The sequence below is a fragment of the Entelurus aequoreus genome, linkage group LG06, assembly GCF_033978785.1.
Source record: "Entelurus aequoreus isolate RoL-2023_Sb linkage group LG06, RoL_Eaeq_v1.1, whole genome shotgun sequence".
NCBI lineage: Eukaryota > Metazoa > Chordata > Actinopteri > Syngnathiformes > Syngnathidae > Entelurus > Entelurus aequoreus.
This window is the reverse complement of record NC_084736.1, coordinates 62,186,192-62,201,685: the sequence shown is the minus strand read 5'-3', so window position 1 is coordinate 62,201,685 and position 15,494 is coordinate 62,186,192. Positions and strand designations below refer to the sequence as shown.

The following is a 15,494-nucleotide window of genomic DNA, read 5'->3' as shown; positions in this document are numbered from 1 at the left end:
CTTGAACAAGTATGTATACTTGTTCAAGTATATACACATTTGATTATTTAAATTTGATTATTTACAATCCGGGGAGGTGGGATGTGGTGGGGGGAGGGTGTTAGTCTAGGGTTGTAGTTGCCTGGAGGTGATCTTTTAGTGAGGTTTTGAAGGAGGATAGAGATGCACTTTCTTTTACACCTGTTGGGAGTGCATTCCATATTGATGTGGCATAGAAGGAGAATGAGTTAAGACCTTTGTTAGATCGGAATCTGGGTTTAACGTGGTTTGTGGAGCTCCCCCTGGTGTTTTGGTTATGGCGGTCATTTACGTTATAGAAGTAGTTTGACATGTACTTCGGTATTTTGATTGATTGATTGAAACTTTTATTAGTAGATTGCACAGTGAAGTACATATTCCGTACAATTGACCACTAAATGGTAACACCCAAATAAGTTTTTCAACTTGTTTAAGTCAGGGTCCTATTAAATTGATTCATGATACAGATATATACTATCTCCATAATACAGTCATCACACAAGATAATCATCAGAGTATATACATTGAATTATTTACATTATTTACAATCCGGGGTGTGGGATATGGAGGGGGGGTGGGGGGGGGGGGTTAGGTTTGGTTGGTATCAACACTTCAGTCATCAACAATTGCATCATCAGAGAAATGGACATTGGAACAGTGTAGGACTGACTTGGTAGGATATGTACAGCAAGTAGTGGACACAGAGAGAGAGATCAGAAAGTATAAGAAAAAGTGTCTACATTTGATTATTTACAATCCGAAGAGGTATGATGTGGAAGGGAGGGTGTTAGTTTAGGGTTGAAGTTGTCTGGAGGTGTTCTTTTAGTGAGGTTTTGAAGGAGGATAGAGATGCACTTTCTTTTACACCTGTTGGGAGTGTATTCCATATTAATGTGGCATAGAAGGAGAATGAGTTAAGACCTTTGTTAGATCGGAATCTGGGTTTAACGTGGTTTGTGGAGCTCCCCCTGGTGTTGTGGTTATGGCGGTCATTTACGTTATGGAAGTAGTTTGACATGTACTTCGGTATCAGGGAGGATTTTATAGACTAGGCTCAGTGCAAGTTGTTTTACTCTGTCCTCCAGCAGTAAAGACCATTTTTAAACCCGTCCTACGCTACATTATTATGTGACTGCGCCGGCACGATGTTTATATGGAGGAAAAGCGGACGCCTGGAAAGCATGCGGCTGTTAAGGTGTGAAGGTTTCAGGTTAGAGAGGACGCTGAAGGCAGTGCCTTAAAGGCACGCCCCCAATATTGTTGTCCGGGTGGAAATCGGGAGAAATTAGGGAGAATGGTTGCCCCGGGAGATTTTCGAGAGGGGCACTGAAATTCGGGAGGGTTGGCAAGTATGCCAGTGTGCCGCGGCACAGTGGTTGAAAAACACGGCTGGAGTTCATTCTGCAACCCAGTTCACAATAGCTGGCCATCAACACAGGCAGTCATGCTATCAACAAGATAAGTCTTAGTTAGAAATCGATTTGTGCTATATGCATTCATAATGAATCACAAGTGAATGCATAATAATACACATACTTAAAGAAAAAAACACATAAGATTATATGTAAAATGTAAACAATCAGAGAGGGAGTGTAAATCTAAAGAGCCTGTGCGTTTCACCATAGCACCAGATCTCCTCTGCACACCATGTGCTGCTAGAATGTTGCTCAACTGTCAACATTAAAAGCCAATTTCCACAAGGTAGACCGGCAACAATAATGTCTGCTAGACCTATTTACAGCCTATCCCGCAGACTCGCCAATCAAAACAACAGTGCCGTCATGGGTTGGTTAGCTATGGCAGCTAGCTACGGCTAACTCAGCTAGTTAGTTAGCTTGCGAACGCCTGTTATTAAGATGCGGCTTGCAATGTTATTACTATAAACAGGACAGGGAACAAACTAAATGGCATAACGGGGCGACGTATAAACGTAAGGTATTGTCTTTAGCTTTGCACGGCTTGGTTTGTGGGGGAAATGTCTCCATCCATATTGAACAATAATCGCTTTCAGTATGATGTGAACAAGCCTTACCTCTGGTCAGATCCAGCGGTACGTTCTCTTCCCCGCTGTCATTCCGACCTGTCAAAAACACACACGGCGGGCATTGCAGGTGAAGACGGCGAGGTCATCGGGTGACTGAGAAACGCAATATTCGCAAAATGGCAATGAGAACCACAGCGCCGAGTCGGCTTTTTCACGCTTACCTCGCATCCGAAGACTCCGGATAGGACGGCCGCGGAAGCTGGCCGCCATGTTTCCAGGAACATCCACAACACCGGAAACTTCGTGGCTTCTCGCGAGAAAACAAACACAACGAGGGTTGTTGTCACGACATACCGTCTCGCAGATTCGGGATCAGATGAATGCGGCTCGATCTCCGTTGAAACACTATCAAGACGGCAAATGTGAAATCCGACCCAGTGTCAGTTTGTGAAGAAAGAACGTCTTCATCACGGTTGATCGTACCCTCCACCGCAGAGTAGCACATCAAGTGTGTATATATATATATACTGCAAATTATTTGCCACTTGCAGATATTTCAAATTTTTTCTAGAAATGTCCCTAATTTTAAGAGCTATTTCCTTATTTTTAGTCTTTGACTAATCTTACTTGTAGCATTAACATGTATATGTTAAAATTAGTTAATAAATGCTTTAAAATGTCATATCAGAAATTATTGGTATCGTTTTATTTATTATCGGTATCGTTTTTGTTGTTGTTTGTTTGTTTTTTATTAAATCAACATAAAAAACACAAGATACACTTACAATTAGTACACAAACCCAAAAAACCTACCTCCCCCATTTACACTCATTCACACAAAAGGGTTGTTTCTTTCTGTTACTAATATTCTGGTTCCTACATTACATATTTAGACTTAGACTTAGACTTAGACTTCCTTTTTATCGTCATTCAAATTTGAACTTTACAGTACAGATAAGAACAACATTTCGTTACATTAGCTCATGATAGTGCAGGATAAAAAAAGCAATAAGGTGCATATATAAATAAATAAATAGGTTACTGTACAGATAAATATATTGCACTTTTTCACATGCGTCCACGTTTATGGATGTATGTTGTATTGTCTTTTTTATTCCAGCGAGTTAATCCATTTTGGGGGGAGTTGAGGGGATAATTTAATTATGATGCGTTCAAGAGTCTTACGGCCTGAGGGAAGAAGCTGTTACAGAACCTGGAGGTTCTACTTCGGAGGCTGCAGAACCATATCAATATATATCAATACAGTCTGCAAGGGATACAGTCCGTAAGCACATGATTGTGTGTGCTGCTGGTCCACTAATAGTACTAACCTTTAACAGTTAATTTTACTAATTTTCATTAATTACTAGTTTTTATGTAACTGTTTTTATATTGTTTTACTTTCTTTTGTATTCAAGAAAATGTTTTTAATTTATTTATCTTATTTAATTTAATTAATTTTTTAAAAAAGGACCTTATCTTCATCATACCTGGTTGTCCAAATTAGGCATAATAATGTGTTGATTCCACGACTGTATATATCGGTATCGGTTCATATCGGTATCGGTAATTAAGAGTTGGACAATATCGGAATATCGGATATCGGCAAAAAGCCATTATCGGACATCCCTAGTTAAAATTGAGAAAATAAATATTCAAATAGGATAATTTGGTTCCCCTCAACCCCCACATAGAAAATCATGTTTAAAGATTCGGCAATATCTCCAAGATCCTTAACCTCTTAAGGCCCAAGCTGTTTGTTTACATGTTTTTTTTATTTCTCTTTGCTATTTGGGTTCATTGGACCCTAACTTTAATAAAAACTAAAAATCATCTTTTAATATGATGTACTTAGTCCATGTGTGCACCATTGTGTACTTCATGTGTAGTGACATGCACATTTTTATTTTTACACTTTTTTTTTTCCAAATTCCATTGTATGTTATACTCTTCTGACACCACCAGATAGCAGTTAAAGTGTCCATATGTCGGCATAGGACCCCAATTCAGTAGTGTACACAATTTTGGAAATAAGAGCTAAAAGGTGCTGTCCACGCATGTGGCCACTAAGGCCTTTAGAGGTTAATTTAAAAATTGCAAGTTGAATAATGCTTGGACTTTTTTTTAAATTCCTTTTTATGATGTTGCCCCTTTTGTTTTAATTTAATAGTTGTTTTAATTCACCTATATTTTGTACAGCGCTTTGTAATTTCTATATGTGAAAAGCGCTTCATAAATACAATTTACTTGTTTTCAGAATAAAATACATATTTCTATCTTAAAAGTCATGCTAATTTCTAAATGTACAAATCTTAATTTAGGATATCTTATTTAAAGTAAAGTATCAATAATTGTCATACACACTTGGTGTGGCAAAGTTATTCTCTGCATTTGACCCATCACCCTTGATCACCCCCTGGGAGGTGAGGGGAGCAGTGAGTGGTGGTGGCCGCGCCCGGGAATCATTTTTGGTGATTTAACCCCCAATTCCAACCTTTGATGCTGAGTGCCAAGCAGGGAGGCAACGAGTCCCGTTTTTATTGTCTTTGGTATGACTCGGACGGGGTTTGAACTCACAACCTACTGATCTCAGGGCAGACACTCTAACCACTAGGTCACTGAGTAGGTCTATCAAGCAAGTAAAATGATCTGTCAATGCAGCTAGTTAATTTCACTAGTTTTTAGTATTTTTCCTAAATTCTAGTTTTATTATATTTTGACAGCTTTTTTGCAGTGTAGTTATTTCCCCAAGTAAATAATTCGACTCATCAGATAGTTTTACTGAAATACAATTCTAAATAGGTAGGAGGCCCCGGGGAAGACCCAGGACACGTTGGGAAGACTGTCTCTCCCGGCTGGCCTGGGAACGCCTCGGGATCCCCCGGGAGGAGCTGGACGAAGTGGCTGGGGAGAGGGAAGACTGGGCTACCCTGCTTAGGCTGCTGCCCCCGCGACCCGACCTCAGATAAGCGGAAGAAGATGGATGGAATTCTAAATAGATTAAAGTAGATTCCATTATTTGGTCATTTCTGATTTGTGTCACACACTTAAAAGATCAAAATAATATCAACCACTAAACCATAATAGTAAATATAATCCTATGAGAACATTTTAAAATGTGTTTAATAATCAAGCCACTAATAAGAAGTATGGTTGTATAAATATGATGATCAGGTTATAGAAATACTGTATGATGATCAATTGTTTCGTCATTTGACGTTGTGTAAAATCAGTGTGCGGAAAGGCGATCAGATAAATCAATAAAATCAACAGAGAGCTTTTTGCAGAATTTTATTAACAAAAAAACAAAATCATGAAATAATAAATACAAAGTTTGGTAATTATGTAACCTTCATCAGATGATATATGTAAAACATCATACAATGGGGCCAAAGCAGGCCAATGTCAACAAATACATCTTAATGTATTTATTTAAGTCACTTGAGTAAAAAGAAAAATATATCTTTAAAGTCCCAACACTCAAACGTCATGCACTTTCAATTTTGTTTTGTTACAGTTATGACAGCATCAATATCCTGTATGGCTTTGGATATCATCTGAAGAGCTTTTGCGACGTCGACCTCACTCACTGGTTCAGAGGTGATTTCAGGCGAACCATTTTGTGCGAGTCTTTTCTCCTTTCTTCCGAGCAAGTTGCTGTTTTCAATCGTAACTGAGCCCACAGTGTTAAAGTATATATTTATCTATCTTATGAAGTTGGGATTACACACAGATAAAACAAAAGATACAGTATGCTGGTGGCTTCTTCCACCATTATTTAATTGCTGAAGGATACAGTTGACTCGTTTTATCTTTTCAAGTTCTTGCCTGAGGTGAGTGTAAAGAAGCAACACAATTAACAATAAAATTGAAGGCATAATTTGACTTAGTGATACTGTAAGAAAATCTACTCACCGATTTCCTTGCGTATCTGTATCAGACTTATGATGGCTCACAGGTGAATAATTTGTTTCAAGCATTGTTGGTTTGGAGACGTCACTCAACTATGAACAAAGCAACATGAATTTACAAAGGTGTGTGTAACATCTAACGAGCATCAATGTCACAACCTGCAGCAAGCAGCTGGGTGTGACACGTAGCCTCAGTGATGTTTTAGCCTCGTTGTAGCTTGCAAGAATCCTTGTGAAAGCAGAAGAGGTGTGTGGAATCAATGCAGCACCATTAATTCATGCGGAAGCTTACCTGCTTGCACGACCTACAACGGAGCAAATTGAATACAACTGTCTCGGTCTGTCGGGTGGGAGGCTGTTAAGGTGATATGTCACCTCTTTGACCTTTGAGGAGGAAATAAAAGGGGGTTTAAAAACCATGCAGATACGCCATATCATTAAACAGCGGAAATGTATGATAGACTCATGTTAGGCTGACATTTGCCTGCGTCGAATGCCACTCTGGCTTGTAATGAGTGAAGTACATGCCGAAGACTCCATCAGACCGAATGATAGATCCATCACCAGGCGAGACCTCTATGATGGAGATATCTTTGCCCAGTATCCTACACAAGAGACATTTAAGCAAATTAGCATGCAGTAACTGACATGGGTGTGTGTATGAGGGCCTCAGAGAAAATGTAAGATAAAATAGAGATGCGTTTGTTTTTCCATATCAATTGCAATTAGAGATGTCGATAATATCGGCCGATAAATGCTTTAAAATGTAATATCGGAAATTATCGGTATCGTTTTTTTAAATGATCAGTTATTTTATTTTTTTTATTATTTTTATTTTTTATTAAATCAACATAAAAAACACAAGATACACTTACAATTAGTACACTAACCCAAAAAAACCTCCCTTCCCCATTTACACGGATTCACACAAAAGGGTTGTTTCTTTCTGTTATTAATATTCTGGTTCCTACATTATATATCAATATATATCAATAGTCTGCAAGGGATACAGTCCGTAAGCACACATGATTGTGCGTGCTGCTGGTCCACTAATAGTACTAACCTTTAACAGTTAATTTTACTCATTTTCATTAATTACTAGTTTCTATGTAACTGTTTTTATATTGTTTTACTTTTTTTATTCAAGAAAATGTTAATTTATTTATCTTATTTTATAATTTTAAAAAAAAAAGACCTTATCTTCACCATACCTGGTTGTCCAAATTAGGCATAATAATGTGTTAATTCCACGACTGTATATATCGGTATCGGTTGATATCGGTATCGGTAATTAAGAGTTGGACAAAATCGGAATATCGGATATCGGCAAAAAGCCATTATCGGACATCCCTAATAGCAATACAGCAAATAACTAGAAAAGCACCCGGAGAGCGCAGACCTCCGCCAGGTTCTACCTCCAAATACTAAAAAAAAGTCACACCTTTGCACAATTGGTGACGTCACAAATTGGGAAAACCGTCAGCAAATTATCCATATATCATATGAATGTACCAAGAGTGCCTCTACGTGCATCCGCCATCATAGTCCGTGCTGTAGTCAATAAGCTCTTTCTTTTACGCTATCCTTTTGTTGTGGGGCAGACTGGCTTGTACATGCACATGCATCCTCTGCTGTTGTCATTTCTAATACAAAGTAGTGTATAGTTCTCACTTATATGTATCAGTAAACTTACTATGGAAGCGCTAAAAAAAAAAGAGGGCGGGAAGAAGACGCAGTCGAAGTGGAAACATGTAAACAAGACCGCCCACAAAACGGCGCCCCCTGAAGAGACGGTCAGAAAGTGGCTCGAAATAACGGTCTGTAAATCATAATCTATGCCACATTTTGACCAAAGAACCACCATTACATGTTATGTAGACCAGTGGTCCCCAACCTTTTTTTAACCGCGGACCGGTCAATGCTTGAAAATTTGTCCCACGTACCAAGGGGGGGGGTTGTCTTAAAAAAATACAATCATGCGTGCTTACGGACTGCAGACTGTATTGATCTATATTGATATATAATGTAGGAACCAGAAATATTAATAACAGAAAGAAACAACCCTTTTGTGCGAATGAGTGTAAATGGGGGAGGGAGGTTTTTTGGGTTGGTGCACTAATTGTAAGTGTATCTTGTGTTTTTTATGTTGACTTAATTAAAAAAAAAAAAAAAAATAAATAAAAAGGTTTTTTTTTAAATTTCTTGTGCGGCCCGGTACCAATCGATCCACGGACCGGTACTTGTCCGCGGCCCCGTGGTTGGGGACCACTGATGTAGACCACAAGTATGTGTTTTAAATGCAGAAAAAAAATCATGATATGACCCCTTTAATAATTCATACTTCACGGAAACAGGAACCAATTAACAATACATGAGGGACTGCTGTACATGTTTACATGACAATAAAAAAAATATAGCATTAGTTCAATTAAACTTACACTTTTAAACCACTTTCAAGGAAAACACAGTTGTGTATAATTTGGTAAAGAAGAAACATTTTAAAGGAGGACTGCACTTTTTGGGGAATTTTGCCTATCGTTCACAATCGTTATAAAATACTGTACATGACAACAGATGTATTTTTTTAATGCATTCTTGCACGTAAATAAAAGTCTGGGAGGTCCTTTATTCCACCTATACAACCCAATAAAACAACATTTAAAAACCGCCAACAATACTCCATTTACATTTTGTGACTTGAATATTAATAACCAAGTATTAGTGAAACTATTTATAGCGGCGCTGTGATCACGAGCTTGGGTGCCAATGTTGACATGATCGACTGACCAGCTGCTTCCTCGTTTCCTTGCTCGTCAAACTTTATTGTAGATCAGAAATCATGCCTCTCAACTGGATAGAAGTACGAGGACGTATTCCGACAAGTTAGTACACTTTAAGAACCAATTTACACAATTGCGAGAAAGACACTTGATTCTACCCAAATTTTCTTTGCGAGGATTATGAGTCATTCTTCATCTAAATGGGAATACATGAACATCCCAGCAGTCAGCATCCTAATGACAGCAGACATTGCAGAGTAAGTGATGTTTTATTATGTTTGTTGGCTCTCATGAAGTCTGCAGTGAGTAATAATCAGTGACGTTAGGGGGGAAAAAGTGAACGTCGTGATGCGTTTTTAAAATTATGCGCCGCGTTACTAAAAATGAGCCAAATACATAAATATCAAATGTTATTATACATGTTCCTATTACTACATTACATACATACTTACAGTATGTACCATATTTTTCGGAGTATAAATCGCTCCGGAGTATAAGTCGCACCGGCCGAAAATGCATAATAAAGAAGGAAAAAAACATATAGTACACTGTAGTATAAGTCGCATTTTTGGGGGGAATTTATTTGATAAAAGCCAACACCAAGAATGGACATTTGAAAGGCAATTTAAAATAAATAAAGAATAGTGAACAACAGGCTGAATAAGTGTACGTTATATGACGCATAAATAACCAACTGAGAACGTGCCTGGTATGTTAACGTAACATATTATGGTAAGAGTCATTCAAATAACTATAACATATAGAACATGCTATACGTTTACCAAACAATCTGTCACTCACGTAACATATTATGGTAAGAGTCATTCAAATAACTATAACATATAGAACATGCTATACGTTTACCAAACAATCTGTCACTCCTAATCGCTAAATCCCATGAAATCTTATACGTCTAGTCTCTTACGTGAATGAGCTAAATAATATTTGATATTTTACGGTAATGTGTTAATAATTTCACACATAAGTCGCTCCTGAGTATAAGTCGCACCCCCGGCCAAACTATGAAAAAAACTGTGACTTATAGTCCGAAAAATACGGTATATAAAACCTTAATGGAGGTGTTTGGAAGTTTTTTAAAGGGATTTTATAGGCAGAATAGAGCAGCTACCATAGGCTCCATTGTAAGCGGACTTTTGATCCCATTTATTTAATATTTAGAATGAATATTGACAAAAACATCCGTCATCATGTCTTTCATAATGATTGTGAACGATAAGCAACATTTTTTTTAAAAAGTGCAGTTCCCCTTTGAGACTTAACAAATAATAAAATAATAGAGGAGTCTGCTTATTTTAAAGCACATGCAAAGCATTTCATTTGCTTTAGCAACTTTAAAATTCCTGAGCACCTGTAGGTCACGCCTTGAAGCCACATAACTTTCACCAGCTCTGCAGGATAGTGCTGATCGGCTTCTTCTTTTTCGGCCACTGGGTCTTTAAACCGCCAGCTTAAAAAAAGAGATGCACAAGTTAATAAAAGACGAGATACATTAATATTCAAAACTCAAGACACCCCAACAGTAAACCTGTGCCAGTGAGGGGATGGACAGGTAAGAGGCAGAGTTGGAGGAAGGAGAGATTTTGTGTCACTATCCAAGTTGGATTTGTTCGGAATGTCATCAGCGTAATTTGCATGTCTGCTTCCCTCTGCTGCACCAACAGCAGGGTTGGAGAGACGGGCTGTCTGGTGACGGCGGGCCAAGGAGAGAGGATAGTGCCAAGCGGGTGCAACTGCATGGCAGGAGTGATGCTGGACCACTGTGACACATTGGTACTTCTCCTCTGGCTGAAAAGACAAGCCATGTAAAACACAGTATCAGAGTTGTACTTCAATATCTCACACAGCACAAAAACATGTGTCCACTTTGAAATCAGCAAGTAAACAGTTACGAATCTGGGACCTAAATAGCTCAAGATGGGTATGGACTGTAGAATACGTTTTCCACCAAGAGCCACATACTGAAAAATTAAAAGGATCTTTGGACACCGAGCCATTCTGATGAGTTTTTACAGATGGAGAAGAGTCTTAATACGCTTACTTGTGCCAAATGTGAAAATTTGGCATAGATCTTGGTGAAACCTGGTCTAACTAATGTCAAATCATGATACGCACATCAATAAACAACTTTTTGTACAAATTGTACAAAAAATTTTGAATGAAAAAGTGTAACATTAATCATCAAATCAATAAAGTACTATCTATCTATCATTTTATTTGATTACTTTCTTATTGTAATTGTTTTTCATCCATACAGCTCAATTTTTGTTTCATCTGACCACAGAACTTTCCTCCAGAAGGTCTTATCTTTGTCCATGCGATGTCAGATTTCAAAAAAATTGAGCTGTTTGGCCACAATACCCAGCAATATGTTTGGAGGAGAAAAGGTGAGGCCTTTAATCCCAGGAACATCATGCCTACCGTCAAGCATGGTGGTGGTAGTATTATGCTCTGGGCCTGTTTTGCTGCCAATGGAACTGGTGCTTTACAGAGAGTAAATGGAAGGAGGATTACCTCCAAATTCTTCAGGACAACCTAAAATCATCAGCTCGGAGGTTGGGTCTTGGGCGCAGTTGGGTGTTCCAACAGGACAATGACCCCCAAACACATGTCAAAAGTAGTAAAGGAATGGCTATATCAGGCTAGAATTAAGGTTTTTGAATGGCCTTCCCAAAGTCCTGACTTAATCGTGTGGACAATGCTGAAGAAACAAGTCCATGTTAGAAAAACAACAAATTTAGTTGAACTGCACCAATTTTGTCAAGAGGAGTGGTCAAAAATTCAACTATAAGCTTGCCAGAAGCTTGTGGATGGCTACCAAAAGCACCTTATTGCAGTGAAACTTGCCAAGGGACATGTAACCAAATATTAACATTGCTGTATGTATACTTTTGACCCAGCAGATTTGGTCACATTTTCAGTAGACCAAAGAACCAAACTTCATGAATGTTTTTTTGTGACCAACAAGTATGTGCTCCAATCACTCTATCACAAAAAAATTAAAGTTGTAGAAATTATTGGAAACTCAAGACAGCCATGACATTATGTTCTTTACAAGTGTATGTACATTTTTGACCACGACTGTATTTAACTAAAAAAGTTGTTTTCAACAATGACAGATTTTCAAAAATATAATGCATTTGTATTAAACCCTCTATCTATGGTATCGGACTAAGATGTAAAGGAAATGTCCTTACTGCTCATTCTGGATAAAAATGTAGATGCTGCAGTCACAAACAATAAAAAGGTAACTTATTTGAAATAAGTAACCACCTCACCTTGGACTCAGTAGTAATCATTCGAGGAGAACAAGACCTCGCCTGAAATGACTTGTCCTTTCTGTTTCCTTTCTCACAATGAACCTCTGGGGTGTCATCTCTGGGGCAGTCCATATTTAAATGGGCCAAGCTGCTCCGTCGACTATCAGGGTTGCATTTAGAGTTGCTGCTCAGATCTTTGAAGTCATGAAGGCACTGTGCTTGCTGATGGAGAGGTAAGCTGAACCTGGATGCAAACTTCACAAAGAACTCTTCCCCTGATGGTAACAGCATCAACACAGCTCGTTTGTCCTCTGACCTGATGGTGGGCTCGCTACCAGGCCCAAACTCAGCCTCACAGGAGGACCAGCTGGGCCACTGCACATCCAGGTTCATACTCAGCAATGGCTGTGAAGGTAAAAAAATAAAAATACTGGATTGGAATCAGCAATCAAAAAGCATACCGTATTTTCCGGACTATAGGTCGCAGTTTTTTTCATAGTTTGGCCGGGGGTGCGACTTATACTCAGGAGCGACTTATGTGTGAAATGATTAACACATTACTGTAAAATATCAAATAATATTATTTAGCTCATTCACGTAAGAGACTAGACGTATAAGATTTCATGGGATTTAGCGATTAGGAGTGACAGATTGTTTGGTAAACGTATAGCATGTTCTATATGTTATAGTTATTTGAATGACTCTTACCATAATATGTTACGTTAACATACCAGGCACGTTCTCAGTTGGTTATTTATGCGTCATATAACGTACACTTATTCAGCCTGTAGTTCACTATTCTTTATTTATTTTAAATTGCCTTTCAAATGTCTATTCTTGGTGTTGGGTTTTATCAAATAAATTTCCCCCAAAAATGCGACTTATACTCCAGTGCGACTTGTATATGTTTTTTTTCCTTCTTTATTATGCATTTTCGGCCGGTGCGACTTATACTCCAGAGCGACTTATACTCCGGAGCGACTTATACTCCGAAAAATACGGTAAATAGTAAGGCTGACATGATTCATTGGACACAATAAGGACAAGATATACTACATACTCAATTCTTCCCAAAATTAAAGAAATACAATTTAAAAAAAATTAATGGAATATACCCTTCAAAGGATTTTTTTAAACTTAAATTTAACATGGAAGGTGACGGCTGTTATATATGTGGAGCTGTAGAGCAGTGGTCCCCAACCACCGGGCTGCGGACCGGTAGGTACCGGGCCGCACAAGAAATAAAAAAATAAATAAAATAAAATAATTTTTTATTTTTTTTATTTTTATTAAATCAACATAAAAAACACAATATATACATTATATATCAATACAGTCTCCATTTTGTTTCCATTTACACCCCCATTATTTACTTTTCACTATTTAAATTCGATCTCAATTTTGTACACTGCTGCTGGAATTTTAATTTTCCTGAGGGAACTCTCCTGAAGGAATCAATAAAGTACTATCTATATATCTTGGTTGCTTTGTTGGGTCTGCTCCTGTCTCTGGCCATGCTCCCTCCACCCCAGCAGACGATGGCGTGGAACACCGCAGAGGCCACCACAGTGTATATGTTTCTTTTACTTTTTATTCATAGCTGTATGTAGAAGTGGCTGGTTGCATCAGCTCTGCTCTTTTTAATGTATTTAATGTCCTTTGTGTTCTTTGATGTTTCCTTATACACACATGTAAGAGGGATATGTGCTATGGCTATGAGTTGTTTTTTCCCTTGGCCTCAGTGTGGACCCCTCTCCAGGGGCCCAGGCTTAGACCGATCGCACACCCCTACCTTTAAGGTTAATATCTTTGTTAAAAACATTTAAAGTGATTTACGTAGCCCTTTTTGTGTTTTTATTTTTTTTTTTACATTTGTTTAGTATTATGACTCTCGATATTTGCTTGTATTTTCTTTCCTTGATGTTGAAAGTGTCTTGACTTTTGTTTGAATTATAAAGGAATGTGTGTTATTCAATTAAAAAATAAAAATAAAATAAAAATGATTCATTAGACACAGTCATTGTACCTGTTTTTGACTGGCAGGAATGAGCTCCTCTGGAAGATATGGTCGACTGGCATACTTATTCCTGAACGCCAGTGCAGCGATTATCTTCTCCTATGGATGACAACACTTTAAGGACCGATGACATTTTTTACAGTTATCATTTCGAAAACGAGCTTTTACTTTGTAGGCGCTGATGGTGAACCTGGTTTGTTGTCGAACTCTCGCGGGGTTTTGAAGAGGATGTCCAGAAGGGTCTGAGCATTTCACTAGCATAAACTGGCTACCGCACGGCGAAAGTTGTAATCGGGCCCCGTTTTCGTAGCGAATATCCACAGACTCGTCCTCATACATAACCATCCAACTGGTAGCCGAGGCGTCAGCTTCCATCCTTGAACGACACTTCGCACACAACACTTCCGTTGATGTCACCTGGGCGATAAGCACGCGCTCAAACTTGAAGACACAAACACAAGTGACGTCATCAGAAGGGGACGGTGGCACGCCTGTCCATTTTATAAATAGATATTTTGTTTTACGAGATAGATAGATAGATAGATAGATAGATAGATAGATGGATAGATAGATAGATAGATAGATAGATAGATAGATAGATAGATAGATAGATAGATAGATAGATAGATAGATAGATAGATAGATATCGGCCAACTTGTTTTATTCATTTTTTAAACAAAAGCAATTTAGAAAAGTCAGGATTTGGATTCAAGAAAATCTACATTTATTATTATATAATAAACATTGATCAAACACATCGATTTTTTGCGCACCCCTTTATATATATATATATATATATATATATATATATATATATATATATATATATATATATATATATATATATATATATATATATATATATATATATATATATATATATATATATATATATATATATATATATATATAATATACGGTACATGCCAAAGGTTTGGACACACCTCATTTCAATGCGTTTTCTTTATTTTCATGACTATTTACATAATAATAATAATTATGGATTACATTTATACTGCGCATATTATCCACAAACTTTGGAAATTTTTTGTGTCATAAATCATATCAGAATCAGATCAGATCAGCAATACTTTATTAATCAGAATCAGAATCAGAAATACTTTAATAATCCCAGAGGGTAAATTGACATTTTCAGCACAATCCCATTAAAGAGCAGACAAACATTACAGGGAGACAGAACGGGATCGCTGGCGGGTCTGCCAACTTCCGGCGCCCCTTACAAAAATGGTGAGAAACAGGGAGGAAGGGGGGGTGAGGAAAAAAATCAGTCTATGCCTGGGCCCCTGGAGAAGGGGTCCAGACTGAGGCCAAGGAAGAGAAAAAAAAATATATATATATATATATATATTTAAAAAACTCTTAGCCATAGCACACAAAAACATGTGTGTAAGAGGGAAACATCAAAGAACCAAAAGGACATTAAAGACAAGAGCAGGGCTGATGCAACCAGCCACTTCTACACACAGCCACAAAAGTAAAACAAAA

General features: G+C 37.8%; 2 protein-coding genes across 5 annotated transcripts in view; both read right to left on the bottom strand.

The window, feature by feature from the left end:
* Positions 1-2,328, bottom strand: part of LOC133652419 (rapamycin-insensitive companion of mTOR-like) — a 50,000-nt gene extending 47,672 nt beyond the window's left edge. For all 3 annotated transcript variants that reach the window (XM_062051165.1, XM_062051166.1, XM_062051167.1), the window contains exons 1-2: positions 2,224-2,328; positions 2,051-2,098 (exon numbers count right to left, since the gene is read on the bottom strand). In XM_062051165.1, coding sequence (XP_061907149.1) covers positions 2,051-2,098; positions 2,224-2,272 — 97 coding nt within the window. In that variant the 5' untranslated portion in view covers positions 2,273-2,328. The remainder of the gene's footprint in view (positions 1-2,050; positions 2,099-2,223) is intronic.
* A 2,950-nt stretch (positions 2,329-5,278) lies between these two features.
* lg06h5orf34 (linkage group 06 C5orf34 homolog) lies at positions 5,279-14,458 on the bottom strand. 2 transcript variants are annotated; one of them, XM_062049599.1, is made up of 12 exons: positions 14,157-14,458; positions 13,998-14,087; positions 12,288-12,376; positions 11,990-12,215; positions 10,240-10,499; positions 10,063-10,161; positions 6,392-6,518; positions 6,206-6,297; positions 6,073-6,142; positions 5,918-6,006; positions 5,799-5,830; positions 5,279-5,675 (listed from the first exon to the last, which is right to left on the bottom strand). In XM_062049599.1, the coding sequence occupies exons 1-12, from the start codon at positions 14,361-14,363 to the stop codon at positions 5,500-5,502; spliced, it is 1,557 nt and encodes a 518-aa protein (XP_061905583.1). In that variant the 5' UTR covers positions 14,364-14,458; the 3' UTR covers positions 5,279-5,499. The 2 variants fall into 2 exon arrangements, with proteins under 2 accessions (XP_061905583.1, XP_061905581.1); XM_062049597.1 differs by having other exon boundaries at positions 11,990-12,376.
* Between the last annotated feature and the right edge of the window lie 1,036 nt (positions 14,459-15,494).

What these genes read in the sequence shown, in the direction of transcription:
- lg06h5orf34 (XM_062049597.1), bottom strand. Translation starts at nt 14,363, where the DNA reads ATGGAAGCTGACGCCTCGGCTACCAGTTGGATGGTTATGTATGAGGAC. An exon ending in TTCCTGCCAGTCAAAAACAG is followed by an intron (nt 12,377 to 13,997) that starts GTACAATGACTG and finishes TTACCTTCACAG; the next exon opens with CCATTGCTGAGTATGAACCT. An exon ending in GGCATTCGACGCAGGCAAAT is followed by an intron (nt 6,298 to 6,391) that starts GTCAGCCTAACA and finishes TCCTCCTCAAAG; the next exon opens with GTCAAAGAGGTGACATATCA.